Genomic DNA, 14005 nt, shown 5'->3' with positions numbered 1-14005 from the left:
GTAAGGACTGATGCGGTATGTTGAGTATTGGGCAGCCCTGAGCACTGCTATAGTTGCATCGCGCCCGCGACGCGACTCTAGAGATGCGCCCCTCTTTCGTCACGAGATGCGTGACGCATCTACCTACCCTTGCGCCAGGGTTTGCCGCATTGTAATAGCGGCGCATCTGCCGTGACGCAAGGTTAGTTTTGCGTTACGCATTTGTTCTGGTGCAAATCTGGAGGTGTCCAGCTCAGAACTCGTAAGTATGCCCCTAAGTGTCAGATTAGCAATTACCTGCGCATCCCTGCAAAGTGTGCGGCACGGCAGCACCACCCATGGTGCGCCGTATTTACAATGCGGCACACCATGGTCCCAAAACGTCACCGAAGCGTTACGCATCGGTGCCGTAAAGGCGGCTCATTGATGGAGTTGCGTTGCAACGATGGCGCAGCTCCAGCAATGCTGCGTCAAGCCGTAAGTCTGCTTCATGCAGGCGCAGGGTTTCAGTGACGCATCATTGTCCTAAATGACTGATTGAAATTTTATATATTCCCCATAGCCACTTTTAGCATGCGTTCCTGCGCAGGAACGCCCTCCCTTGCGATGGAATGCTCCCTAATGGCGCAGGGCTTTAGAATGGGATGCATCTCCCATATGCGTCACGTTGTTAATATACGCCACACCATGGCGCCTCTCTTGTTGTGGTGCTGCGTCACAAAATTGACGCAAGAATGGAGCAAAAGAGCTGCAAGGGGCTTGTAAATCTGCCCCTAGAGTAGAGGCTCAGGTGCAGTCCTTCCTTTGTAGCCCTCTTTTTGGATGAAATAGTAAGTTCTTGTTCTTTCTAAATGTTTGATTTGGTTGACAAGGACATCGGCAAGCAGCAATCATCAATGTTTTCTGTTAATTCTTTCATGTTGTACGTCAGGTCCGCCCAGGGGCAAGCGGACCGAAAAATCGGATGCAGTGGCTCCAAAGGAGGAGGATGCAGGCCAGGGCGGCGAGTGCTCCTTTGCTGGCCCCAGTAAGTTTTCATTTAAATATAGAGGACCTATTGTTGTCAAAGCATTCCTAATTTAATTGTTTCAAAATAGTGTTTAGATAGGAGCAAAATCAATAATACTACTGTTGCAGGGACAATTCTCCACAAACCGAACTATGGACACCAAAGACCAGAGTAATAATATTTCAGAGTGGCGTGTTTGGCACACTGTATAAATAAACCTGGTAGTGTCAGCAGCACGGACTCATCCTTGCAAAAATTGCAAAACTTTTCGCTCAGTCACTCTAGTCTGGAGGACTAAAAACCACAGAGTCTATTCAAGTTTAAAAGCTTTATTAAAAGTTTAAGTAAACACATATATTAAAATAAAGTTAGTTGGAAATGGAAAAGTGCTTGGTGCTGAGTTGATGAGTAATGGATTGGAACACATTTCTTGTGGTCGAGCCGAGCTTTCACCTGGTTTCAAGTTGATGTTGCTCTTGTCCTTAGAAGTCCAGTTTCTGTCTGTTCAGAAAAAAATAGTGTGTGTTAAAATTAAGCAAGCATTCAACAATTGTGACAAAATAATGAAGCAAGACAACAGCTTTCCCTGGAAGGAGGGACATTTTTACTTTAGACTAGAGTAGACAGTCAATTAATTTTTCTGTTGTTTTCACATTTTTTCATTCATAGACCAAATACTAGTGGAGTGGTGTAATCTAACATTCTTAAATCTACTTTGTAGGTGGAACATCTGGTGGCGGGGCCAGCTCGGATGTGGTGGTCATCATTGACTCGGAGTCCGAGGATCAATCTGGGGAGGAGGCGGCGCTAGAGGAGTCGGACCAAGAGCAAGAAGTACAGACTGTGAGGAAGGAGACAGTGGCGGTGGCGAGTACAGGTAAGCTGGATCATGGTACTATCTGACTCTTAGATAGGATATGATGTGTATCCAGTGGTGGCCCAGTGACAAATTACAATATGGTAATTACAGCAGGCTGGGGCCGACAGACAGATAGAGGCAGAGACAGAGAGAGGAGAAGACAGAAGGAGAGAGAGAGGGAGGGAGCCAGAGGGAGGGTGAGGGAGGGAGACAGAGAGAGAGAGACAGCGAGGTAGAGGGAGACACAGGGAGACATAAAGAGGGAGACAGAGAGAGAGAGAGAGAGAGGGAAACAGACATATCGCCTGGGCTTCTGCCAGATCTCTTTCATATGAAAGAGTATCAAACCAAGGATACAAGTGAGTTGTGGGAAGGGAAATGGTGATTCAAGCGCCCCCCCTTGCCCCTCCCTGCGGACGCCCATGATACTGGCTTGAATAATTTTGTACTGCGCTGGCTAGTTGCTAGTTGTACTGTGACACAACTTCCTGCTGAATTATTTTGTGTTAATCATATTCTTAAAGAGCATTGGTTACATATTATGTCTTTCTTTCTTCATATAGTTGGCAATACTAAAACCTCCAAACCAACGAGGGGTATGCTGGCTGTACTGGCCCGGCAACGGAGGCTGGAAGCAACTGTTGCCGAATATCGGCGGCTGGTGGAACTGGAGGGGGACGACACGCACTCCAGTGCATCAAATCTAACATCATCTACATCCTCCTCCGTTACCCCACGTTCTGCCGGTAAGCGCAGTGCTCCAGCGAACCGGAGCCGTGCTGGAAGACGCCACCGCCGAGCAGCAAAAGCTGCACCTCGCAGTACTGTTAAGGGTCGCTTGCGCCGTGCACTCCGCAGAGTGTCCGACCTAGAGGCGGAGGTCCAGAAATGGAACAAATATCAGAATGTGGTGGAGGGCCTCCGCCTAGATCAAGCCATCCTCCAGGAGAAGTATGATGCCCTGGCCCTAAGGCATGATGCCCTGGAGGCCAAACTTAACAGCTTGCATCCCTAGAGTGTCCCTTGCCCCTTTTTTAGAAACTTTTGGGGGGTGGGAATTGGGAGTTGGGTTTTTGGGGGACTTTTGAAGGACTATTTATTTGTTGGGGTTAGGGAGGGTCTTGCGGGAGATTATTTTGTTAGGGATATAAATATACTTTTTCAAACTTTATCTGAGCATACCTGTTTTTTTACTACTTTTGAGCTTGGTGGGTGGTGGTTTTGCAGTAATTTCATTTAACTGAACACTGTCATTGTGTTGGTTCACGTGCAATAGGCCAAATGTTTTCCAAAGTAAATGCCTGTCACAGAGTTGGTTAATTCATGAGCCCTAGGACTTTACTGCTAGTACCACTGTCACTCTCTCGCCTCTCCGAATACTCCATTATACTACCTCCCATCCAAACGCTTATCTTACCTGTAATTTGTGTTTGAGGGCTGGCTCCACCTGGAATTCACAGAGTCGTAAAGCGTTCTGCAGCAGGGCCACAACTGGAGTTTCCCGGCGTGGATTTTCTGCAAAGCAAAAGCAATCAACATTAGAAATGTGGCAGCGGTGCTCACACAACCCAAAAACCTAGAAGCCCCAGAGACAGCACCCCTGAGACAGGCAAGCGAGCAATAATAACGCCTACACGTTCACGTGCAATAGGCCAAATGTTTTCCAAAGTAAATGCCTGTCACAGAGTTTGTTAATTCAAGACAAGAGCCCTAGGACTTTACTGCTAGTACCACTGTCACTCTCTCGCCTCTCCGAATACTCCATTATACTACCTCCCATCCAAACGCTTATCTTACCTGTAATTTGTGTTTGAGGGCTGGCTCCACCTGGAATTCACAGTGGGGGACTCGTCAACGTTAAGTAAGTTTCTTCATTGTGCAGAATCCAGGCTTCAGCATTATGGGTAATGGATAGGGTGAGTCTGGAGGAGGAGGACTCAGGATAGACGACCAGGACTGAGTTCTTGTCAACTAACTGTTGTGAACCTGAGGAATGCTGCGGCATCAAAATCAAGACAGTTCTGTTGATGGGCTTGTTGTTTTATTGGTTGATTACAGTTTTGTTGGGAATGTGATGAAGCACTTGCTAAAGAAAGACAGACACACAGGAATAAAAGTGAATAAGGAGGACTAATTACAATTAATGAACGATTGAGTCATTTTCAGAACTCGCTGTCAGGGAAGCAGAACTCATCCTCATACTCTGCTAAATCATCAGTCGGGGTTACTTCTGGTAACTGAGGAGAACTTTTCTCAGGTAGGGCGGTATCCTCTTCTTCCTGCGTGCATTCTCGTACTCTGTAATCTGGTGGTATAAAGTGCTGGTTCATCTTTATCAAGGTGAGCCGCTCCACATTTGCGGGCAAGAGGCGGGACCTTTTGGAAGTCACAATGCCACCAGCAGAACTAAAAACACGTTCTGAGGACACGCTTGCGAGTGGGCAAGACAAGTAATTGATAGCCAGGTTGGTGAACTCTCGCCATATTTTTCTTTTCCCATGCCAATACGCCAATGGGTCCTCAGTAATATTGACCTCTGTTGAGTCATCCAGATAGGCCTGCACCATTGAAAGAATGTCCTCCCGGATTCCTGTACTTTGCACTTCTGTGTCCTTTCTAGGACCAGGAAACCCTAGCTGAGTTAGCCAACTCGCTTCAGACATATCGCCTGCGCCTGGTGCAGATGATACGGTTGCTGGTGTGGTTAACGGCTCAGAGGGAAAGTCACTCACTTCTGCCACAGGCACAGATGCAGAAGTGCTTTTTTGGGACGCCTGATGGCCTGCTGATTCACTAGTAGTACTGTCTTCTCCTACAGTTTCCTTCCGCTCTATTTCAAAACGAATGGCTGACTGAGCTAGCCAACCTTTGTACTCTGTAACATCCGATGTTTCAAAATGAATTATTACTTTGCCAAACAATGGCTTTTTGTAACGTGGATCCAGAATAGTAGCACAAATGTAGTGCTGTTGTTTCTTGATATTTACAAGCCGTTCATTGCTAACTAGGCGTTGTAATAATCTCTGCGCCAACTCATGTGCTTCGTTCTTTCCAACGTCCTTTAATTGTGAAGACACCACCTTGACTTGGTGCTCGAGCTTCAGCAACAGTGGGATAGCTTTGCTCAAAGAACAGTCCTCCCTGCTGACGTCACGCGTGAAGACCTCAAAAGGCCGAAGCATGTCTGTCAGGCTTTTAACTAGCTGCCATTGCTACACCGCTAGCATCATTTCTGTCGTATCACCACCCATGTTGTAGAAATACTCATTGACTACTGGAAACAGCTCATGCAGACGCTCAAGCATGTAGAAGGTTGAGTTCCAACGTGTTGCCACCTCCTGGATAAGTGCTTTCACTGGCATTCTACGTTCATTTTGCTTGCGCCTCAGCTCCTTCCGGGCCTTAAAAGAATGGTTGAAATGTGTGCATATTCTTCTGCAGATGGTCAGTGTTTTGTCGACTGCAAGTTCTTTTTTCAAAAAATGTTGCACAACAAGGTTGATACAGTGCGCCAAACACGGCACTCTGAAATAGAAACCGTCCGCCATGGCCTTAACTACATTACTGCCATTATCTGTAGAAACATAACCAACCTTGCAATGTCTTGGGCGCAGCCATTGCAAGACCTTTTTGTTAAAGTCAGCCAAAATGTTGACTGCAGTATGACTTTTCTCCATGCCAAACATGGCTAATGTTGCATGTTTACGAGCACCCTTAAAAATCTCGACCAAGTCAACACCTGCATTTATCTGTTTTATAACCCCCGAAAAAGAGACCCAGTGTGCAGTGATGCACATGTAATCAAGGGCTTGGCAACTGGTCCACATGTCTGTTGTCAAGTGTATAGTGTGAACAGCACTCTTCTGCAAAGCTGCCCCCACCAACTCAAGCACCTCTTTGTGTAGTGCTGGAACAGCAACCCTGGCAAAATAGTACCGGCTAGGAACCTTCCATTTAGGGGCCAATGTTGCCACGAGTTCAAGGAAACCCACACCTTCGACAAACGAAAAAGGGAGAAGGTCCACCGCTAGCATTTTTGCCAGCTTAGTGTTATACAGGCGTACAGTTGGGTGGTTGCATTGAAATTGCGCATCTGAGGAGAACATGGCTGAAATGGTGCGCTGGACAAATTTACGGGATGATGCTGATGCCTTCTTCGACCCACTTCTGATCAGTGTTGACATTTTCCGCATTGGTGTGTCTCCCAGACTCTCAGTGTGCCTGCTATGTGTTACGGAGGGTGTGGTGCTGCCAGGGGTACTGGGTGCAACCGGACACATGTCTGACGCTTCTTCTACCTCCCCATCATCTTCAGATGAAACACCTACTATGGGTATATTTTGGCCACTTTCCCTTTGGGATCGCTTTTCCTTGACGTTTGCTAGGTGCGGAAACCATTCGACAGCGTGCTTTCTTTCAAGATGACCTATCTGGCCTCCGGTTCCATAGTTGGTACCAGTCTTACCACGGCTAACGCTAGTCTTACAAATGCAACAAACGGCTATGTTATCATACTTTTCATGGACACTAAAAAAGTTCCAAACTGGGGACTGGAAACTTCTGGTTTTGCCGCACGAGGTGATACTGCTGCCAATGCCAGATGAAGCAGTGGTGGATGAGCCTTGCAGACATCTACTGGGTTGTGCAATTATTGCAGCAACCTTACTTGAGGGAGTCGAGCTGGATGGAGTCCCACTCTGGGTAGAAAATATGGGAGCTGTAGGTTTTGTTGAACTTGTGGTACTACTTGACTGCGTTGGTGGTGCTACCAGTGCCACATCGCCAGGGTCATGCTCTGCATGACGTCGGGATAGGGTATAAATGTCTGTCTGCTGCATGGCCGGTGTGGCTGGACTGACATGTGTGATGACTAGGTCATTGCTGTCATCCTGTTCAACAACATCAGAATGCACCACTTCATCAAGTCCGACGTTCGGATCCATAAGTATGAGCTTTCCGGGGCCCTTCCTTTTAACATGTGATACCTTTCGCAGCTCATGGTGTGCCTCCCTCTCAGACGTCAGAGATGGTTGCCAATCTAGATCCAGATCATCATCTGATGGAGCGGGGCTTGAAGAGGAACTTCTACACACCCTCCTTGATCTTTTCCTTGCTGGGGAGCTGGGAGAAAATGAATCATCAGGAGGAGTGGCTTCGTCTTCCTGACATGATACCCCGGCTCCAAAGTCAATTTCCTCCTGTGCCCCTAATTCTGGAAGAACAACCATTGTGGGCACTTGCACCGCTCCATGCGCCGCTACATGGGCATCTTCACTGACCTCTACTTGCAAGTCTCCATGGCCTTCTCCTTCTCGGCCTTCTCCTTCTCGGCCTTCTCCTTCTCGGCCTTCTCCTTCTCGGCCTTCTCCTTCTCGGCCTTCTCCTTCTCGGACAGCTCCTTCTCGGACAGCTCCTTCTCGGACAGTTCCTTCTCGGACAGCTCCTTCTCGGACAGCTCCTTCTCGGACAGCTCCTTCTTGTACAGCTCCTTGCGCATGTACTTCTGCTTGTACTAGTAGCCCATGCAGTTGTTGTTGCGGCTTTGGTCGTTGAATAGTACTTGTGAGATGAGTTAAAACCTGTGTTGATGGCGTGCTGCTACTTTCTTGCGATGATCCAACATCACTGGTCGTTGGTGATTCAACAACTAAACAGGCTACCTGTGCAGCACTCATGGTGGGCTTTTGTTTTTTTTGTTGTTTTCCCCCCAAAAATTTAGTGGTCGAGCCACCAGTCTCCTTGGTAAGTGGTGCCACTTGCTTCTTCTTCTCCTTAGTAGAGACATCTTTCTTGCAAGAGGACCTACGGGCACCTCTTTTTGGAGCCATCTTCTTCAGATGTCGGAACAACAGGCCGCAGCAGCACTTCTTCCTGGCACTGATGCTCAACGATGATGCAGACTTTTGTGCACCTAAAAGCAAACGAAGACAGAGGAACATCAGTAAATATAAATGTTGCATATGTAGCGCTTGAATAAACAGTTTGCAAGTAGGCATTTATGAATACACACGTGCACACCACACAATATGGAAATTTCAAAATTATGATTTGCTAAATTTTTGGGAAACAGGAATTTAACATTGATCCAAGAGAGCACACACACAGAGGGTTGTACTTTCATGTACCCCTGACTCCGCCTGGGCACAATGGGTGAAAGCAAGGCACAATGGGTGCAGGCCTATGTCTCAAAGCTCACTGCCTGCCTTCAAAATGGCCGCTTGACCCCCCCATCCACATGGCCAGGACCATGCCTCAAAATGGCCACCACCAACATAGCCAGCACCCAACCCCTACTCCAAAAAGTGAAAACACACAACACAAATCAAATCACCACAATCCAATGCCATCCATCAATTTTCAGAAGGCTTATGCTGCCTGCTGTTGTTTTTCCGGTGCAAAATTGCAATTTTTACAATTTCGCGAGTGCGAGATTGTTGCTTCACGGCGCGAACGTGGCAAAAACCCGCAAAATCCGCAAACAGACCGATTCTGGGCCCCCCTGGGCATAATGGATGACATCAGAGCACAGTGGGTGCAGGCCTATGGCACAAAGCACACAAACTGGCTTACAAATGGCCCCTAGACCCCCACCCACACGGGACCAGACAATAAAATGGCCCCCACCCACATAGCAAGCCCCCAACACCACCCCAAAAAGTCCTAAAACACACAAAAATCAGCACAATCCAATGCCATCCATGCCCTGGCCAGAATCATGTTAAAAAAAATTCAACAAAACAGTTGTATCATGCATGCACCCATAAATAAGCCTGGTGGTTTTCACTTCATGTGCAGCAGAATTGTAATTTTTACAATTTCGCGAGTGCGAGATTGTTGCTGCGCGGGACACGAGCAGTGCGAACACAAGCAAAAACATCCTCAGCTCGCGAACTTGCAGATTTCCCCCCCCCAAAAAGTCGAAAAAAAATCACCACACACAAAAATCACCACAAACAAACAACATCAACTTACTTCTTTGTGTTCTTTGTGAAATCAAATTTCGAATCCAAAAGTAATCCAAAAGGCCTCAAATCCAAATATCCAGCAGCAACCACAAAAAGTAATCCTTCCCAGTCAAGATCGAAATCAAAGTGGCCAGGAAATGGAGGAGCTTGCTGGACAGGAACAGGAAGTTGGAGACTGGGGCACTTCCTTCACCCCACCCCTATGGGAGGAGCTTGCTGGACAGGAACAGGAAGTTGGAGACTGGGCCACTTCCTTTACTAATTTTTGTACTTTCGCTAGTGCGAGATTGTTCCTGCCCGCGCCGCGGACCGCGAGCAGCGCGAGCAGTGCGAACACAAACCAAAAATCCGCTTCGCGCGGATTTGCGTATTCTCGCCGCATCCGCGAGAGTTCGCGGATTGCGGATTCTCCGAAAATACGAAAAATCCGCGAGCGTAACGGATTTTACGCCCATGCTTAAACATGTAGGTATCTCTTTATTCAAAATGTGAAAGTGTGTTCTGCTACATGCAGATGTTTCCCCTCTGTCACTGACAGTTATATGTGGAATGGATCATTTTTGATGTACGATGTGAGAATTAAAGGGTGATTACAATAATTAGGTTTTGGGATCACAAATTGAAATCATTGTGTTGTCAAAACAGAGTCAGTCAGTCGGAGGCTTCATCCCAACGAGGCAGAGCGTGGGGTAGGTTCCTGACACCTGTTTACCAGGAAAACTCATGATGTTAACTTTTGTAACGATCGTTGCTCTGCCTAACTATTGATGAGGTGTGTCTTGTACCCGAATTGAGTTTGTCCCATGATTTGTATTATTAAGGTACCTCATTGAAAGGTAATCAGAGTGATTGGTTCATTTTCCATAACCAACCACCTGTGCATCAAGATAGGTCCTGGAGCATTGACTACTGATTTACACACATAGGGCAAGAAACATGTTGACCATGACTACACACATATAGACGCCTCCGACCATTATAATCGGCAGTATCCCTATTCTGGTTTTAATTTAGACAAGTTGGCTTGCCAATTAAAATTCATTTTGGAGCACCTCCATGCCTCATTTTATTTCTCCTCACATCACTTCACATCTACACCACTAGGCCCCTCACACGCACCTCACCTATACAGCTTGGGAAAAAGATCTCCGACAAAGTGCCCCTCATTGGGGGCCCATCAGGCATTGCAGCGCCAGTCTGACGAGTAGCAAGCCCTATGATGAAGCATGACCCCCAAATGGGTGTGTGAGGGCCCCATTTCCCAAATTGGGAGACACCCACACTCCACTACTGAGAAAGGGTGTTGACCAACCTAGACTCCTTCTCTTCTTTCCCCACCCTCCAGGAACTGCATACTCCTTCAGTGCTACATTGTATTTATTGGGGCCTGTATGCTGGACCTATATGCACCCCTTCTCCCTCATTTGCATTGAGTACTTGAAACATTATTTAACAAGTTAATTATTATTATTTGTATATGATGTTTTTTATTATTATATATTTTAAAGTGATATTCGTTCAAAATTGGGAAAATTGTGCATCATTCTGTTTAAATATTGGTATTAATTTCTCAAACTGTGTAAGTTTCTTAAATCCTTCACCTTGCACAACTTATTTACGGCTTCTAAGACGCACTCTCTTGTTAGGGAGCTGGGCTTGGGTGAGACATCTATTGTACATAAAAGCATTGGAACAATACTTAACTGCTTATAAAGTCTTGTCCATGTCAGCCAAACCTTATTCATCAATTGCTGCAAATGCTCTGAGCTCCAGTGGTAGAAGAAGTGACTAATTTGTAATTTCTACCTCTTTCTGTCACCACCCTACACTTCCTGTCTCATTAGCTCACTCTTGCTGGTTCTTTTCCATCACTGCTTTCTCCCTTTGTCACGGTTTTCTATCTTTCTCTTCCTCCTCATTCCACGCATTTTTCCCCTCTCTTGTGCTGGGTCGAAATCAAATGATGAAGAATTAGTCCTAGTCCCCAAAACTGAAAGCCATTGCCCACTGCCCACAACCACCGGCGCAAATTATGCACTTGGTAGCAGAAGTGACACCAAATGTCCTTCAATGCCGAATTTCAAGAAACTGCATGACTTGCCCTCTAATCCAAATAACAGGTCAATAGGTGCTTTATTCAACTTTAGGACTATTAGGTGCAGAGAATTCACGGCTGCAAGCTCACCACAGGTGTAGCCTCTGACTCCACATGCAGTTCAGCAAGATGCAGCTCTTGTGTTGAAACCGTATTGCTGAACTAACTGCATTGACACATCTAGGGGCATACTCATTATTATTTCACACAATACAGTGGATCAAGGGAACTTGCTGCTCTCTCCCCGCATTAAAGGGAGAGAGCAAAAATGCTCCATATCTACAAAGATATGGAACACTTTCCTTGTGCTGGCGCGACAACACAGCCCCCCTTGTGCCCCCCCCCACCATAGTGCAAGGGTGTCTGTGTAACAGGTAGCATTGTTTTTATGCAGGAAGGACATCTTCCAGCAAAAACCTATCCTTAGAGACATATTCTTCTTTTTATGTGTGCTACATAATGAAGAATGCATAGAAAGAGGAAGTAACAGTTACGCCTCTGTCAGATAGGCACACCATTTTGGTATATACCAAGGTTTACAAGTCTTTGTAAATCTGGCTTTGCATTAAAATACATGGGAAGATGCATGGGAATGCTTCACCCATGTAATGGCTACCCAATGCAAAGAAATGCAGGGCAGCGCTAGGCACTGAGTTGCATTACTTCGTATGCCCTAAACCAAGGAAAGTGGGTTTGCATGGATTAGTTAATGCCACAAATTATTTTGTATTGGGGCTGTGCCACAAAAATGAGGCAATCCCAATACAAGATCATAGTAAATCAGGGCTATTATGTGCAAGTGGTTTGAAACAGTATTAGCTCCAATTCAATTCTGTTATGCAATGAGATTAGGGAGCAAAGACAGAAACAAGTACCCCTGGGCAAAGCACTACGCTATGCTTGTGTAGTTTGGGAAGTTTGCGCTACTTCGCACTACGCAAACTGCACGTAGCACAGTGCGAACACGCGTAGCATAGCGTAGTGCAGCGGTCATTTTTTGCTTGCTCGCGGTCCTCAACGTCAAGTTGGCGACCGCGATCAAGCAAAATGACATTCCAGTGAGACTTTTTCCTCATTTGCGCTCAGCAACATCAAGTGTTCGATCGCGAGCGTGGAAAATGAACCTCCCAGCGAGATTCTCAACGCGGGTAGGTCAGGTTTCTCATTGCGAGTGGTCATGTATGCTTGCGACCGCTCGTGATGAGAAACTACCAATCAGCGTTGAGAAAGCTGCCGCTCAAGTAAAAATCTACTTGAGCAGCAGAAAACTACAGCTCGCACTGTGCAAGATGCCGTTTTTAATGATTGCACAGTGCCGGATGCTTGTCCGCACTGTGCAATAATTGAAAACAGCATCTTGCACAGTGCGAACAGGGTTCTACGCAGTTCACGTAGTGCTATGCGTAGCTCGCGTAGTGCGAAGTGCACTTTGCGTAGCTACGAGTAGCGCTACTTTGCGAACTAGGCCCAGGGTTAGAAACAAGTAAAATAATGAAAAACAAGCATTTGCAATGCAATCGGTCTCGCCGTTGGGACCTTATATGTATTTAGATATGCAGCACCTTAGCCTGGGTGCTAAAACATCTACTGTTCTTTAACATGGACAGAAAGTAAGCGCCAAACTGTCAGACACGCCAGGTATGGGAACACAAGGAGAGAAATATTGCCTTTCAGCTGAAAATGGTATAGTCCAAAGCTCTGTTTTTAATATAAAATCAGGGCCTTAGTGGTCATATCACTGAAAATACAAGATTTGAAAAAAATATTATTGTCTATGGGTGCTCGTGGAAGACAATTTCTATGGACTGGAATCTAGAGAATGCTAAAGTGATTCTAGGATTATACTGACCTCTCCTGGTCGTTTTCTATCAAGAAAGTTAAATAGAGGCAGTTGCCAGAAAAATTTAAAAAAGAAAGCCTCTTAGCATAAAGCAATTCTGGGATTTTACTAACCTCTGCTGGTCGTTTTTTATCAAGACAGTTAAATAGAGGCAGTTAAACAGAAAAAAAGTCCCTAAGCGGAAGTAGACAAGTCCTAAGGCTGATCTCTAGAGCCCACATAGTACACACACATATAAGTATATAATAAGTATATACTAAATTATATACAAGAGGTCTTGAATGCTCAACCTAAAAAGATACTATGTCAGTTATCATGGAGCAGCTGCCCTTCTAATTCAGAAAGAAGCTAGAAAACAACCACGTTCAACACATTGCTCGAACTTTTGTTTGATACTTTTCAATTATATAAGAATATTGTTAAAATATAATAATCTTTGTTCTGATTGTAGGAATTCTAAGCATTAATATTTGCAATATATTGTGTACACCCTTAATCCAAACATAATTCTTTTGATTGAGCATTTGTGAGCTCAATTTATACCCCTGTTCAGCTCTCAATTAGCTGTAATATGTAAGTACAGAGAAAAGATCTAGTTAGTTCTCAAAATTAGTCGGATTTTCTTAATTATTTAACTACGCTATCAATTTTATTGACCTGCTGCATTATTTTGTGGTGTTTTCTGTCTCAATACCCATTGTTGTGAATAAGATAGTCTCCTATTCTAAAATGGCCACCATTTTTGTTAACTACTAATTAAGCTTCAAGAATTTCTAGTACTATTTCTTTGTATTCAGCACAAGATGTTTGTAATACTATCATTACTGTGAACAGCCATGTAAAAAACTGATACTGTTTTACGGTGTCTTGAAGTTATTAACATGCGGCAGAGTAGTTTGTGCTTACAAGTTGAACTTAGTTGTTAATTATTTGCAGAATGCATTAATTTCTTTACTCATTTTTAACAAATTGAATGTTTCACTAAATTTACCATACTTTTATGTCCGGGAATTGTCCGAGGTACGTATCGAGGGTCAACAAAGCCCCGTCCACTAGCTTTTGATGAAAGTCTTCCCAGAGCACATCACATTTCTGAAAAGAAAGAAGGATATTGTAAGCACTAGAAAACTGAGCGACAAGCATAGACTGCAGAAATACAGTTCCTTCCAACATGAATGATTGAGTCTGCAGGTCACAAACAGGAAGTAAGACTGCTTTATATGTAACGCTGGAAGACGTTTTGTCAAAGGTTGGTAAA

General features: G+C 45.2%; 1 protein-coding gene across 4 annotated transcripts in view; it reads right to left on the bottom strand.

Annotated features, from left to right (window-relative positions):
• AMPH (amphiphysin) overlaps nucleotides 1-14005 on the bottom strand; it is a 959953-nt gene that overhangs the window by 317959 nt on the left and 627989 nt on the right. For all 4 annotated transcript variants that reach the window (XM_078688208.1, XM_078688209.1, XM_078688210.1 and 1 more), the window contains exon 5: nucleotides 13744-13839. In XM_078688208.1, the coding sequence (XP_078544334.1) occupies nucleotides 13744-13839 (96 nt within the window). The remainder of the gene's footprint in view (nucleotides 1-13743; nucleotides 13840-14005) is intronic.

This window comes from Lissotriton helveticus, chromosome 4_1 (genome assembly GCF_964261635.1).
Source record: "Lissotriton helveticus chromosome 4_1, aLisHel1.1, whole genome shotgun sequence".
Lineage (NCBI taxonomy): Eukaryota > Metazoa > Chordata > Amphibia > Caudata > Salamandridae > Lissotriton > Lissotriton helveticus.
The sequence above is the reverse complement of the archived record's forward strand: the minus strand, read 5'-3'. Positions and strand labels throughout refer to the sequence as shown.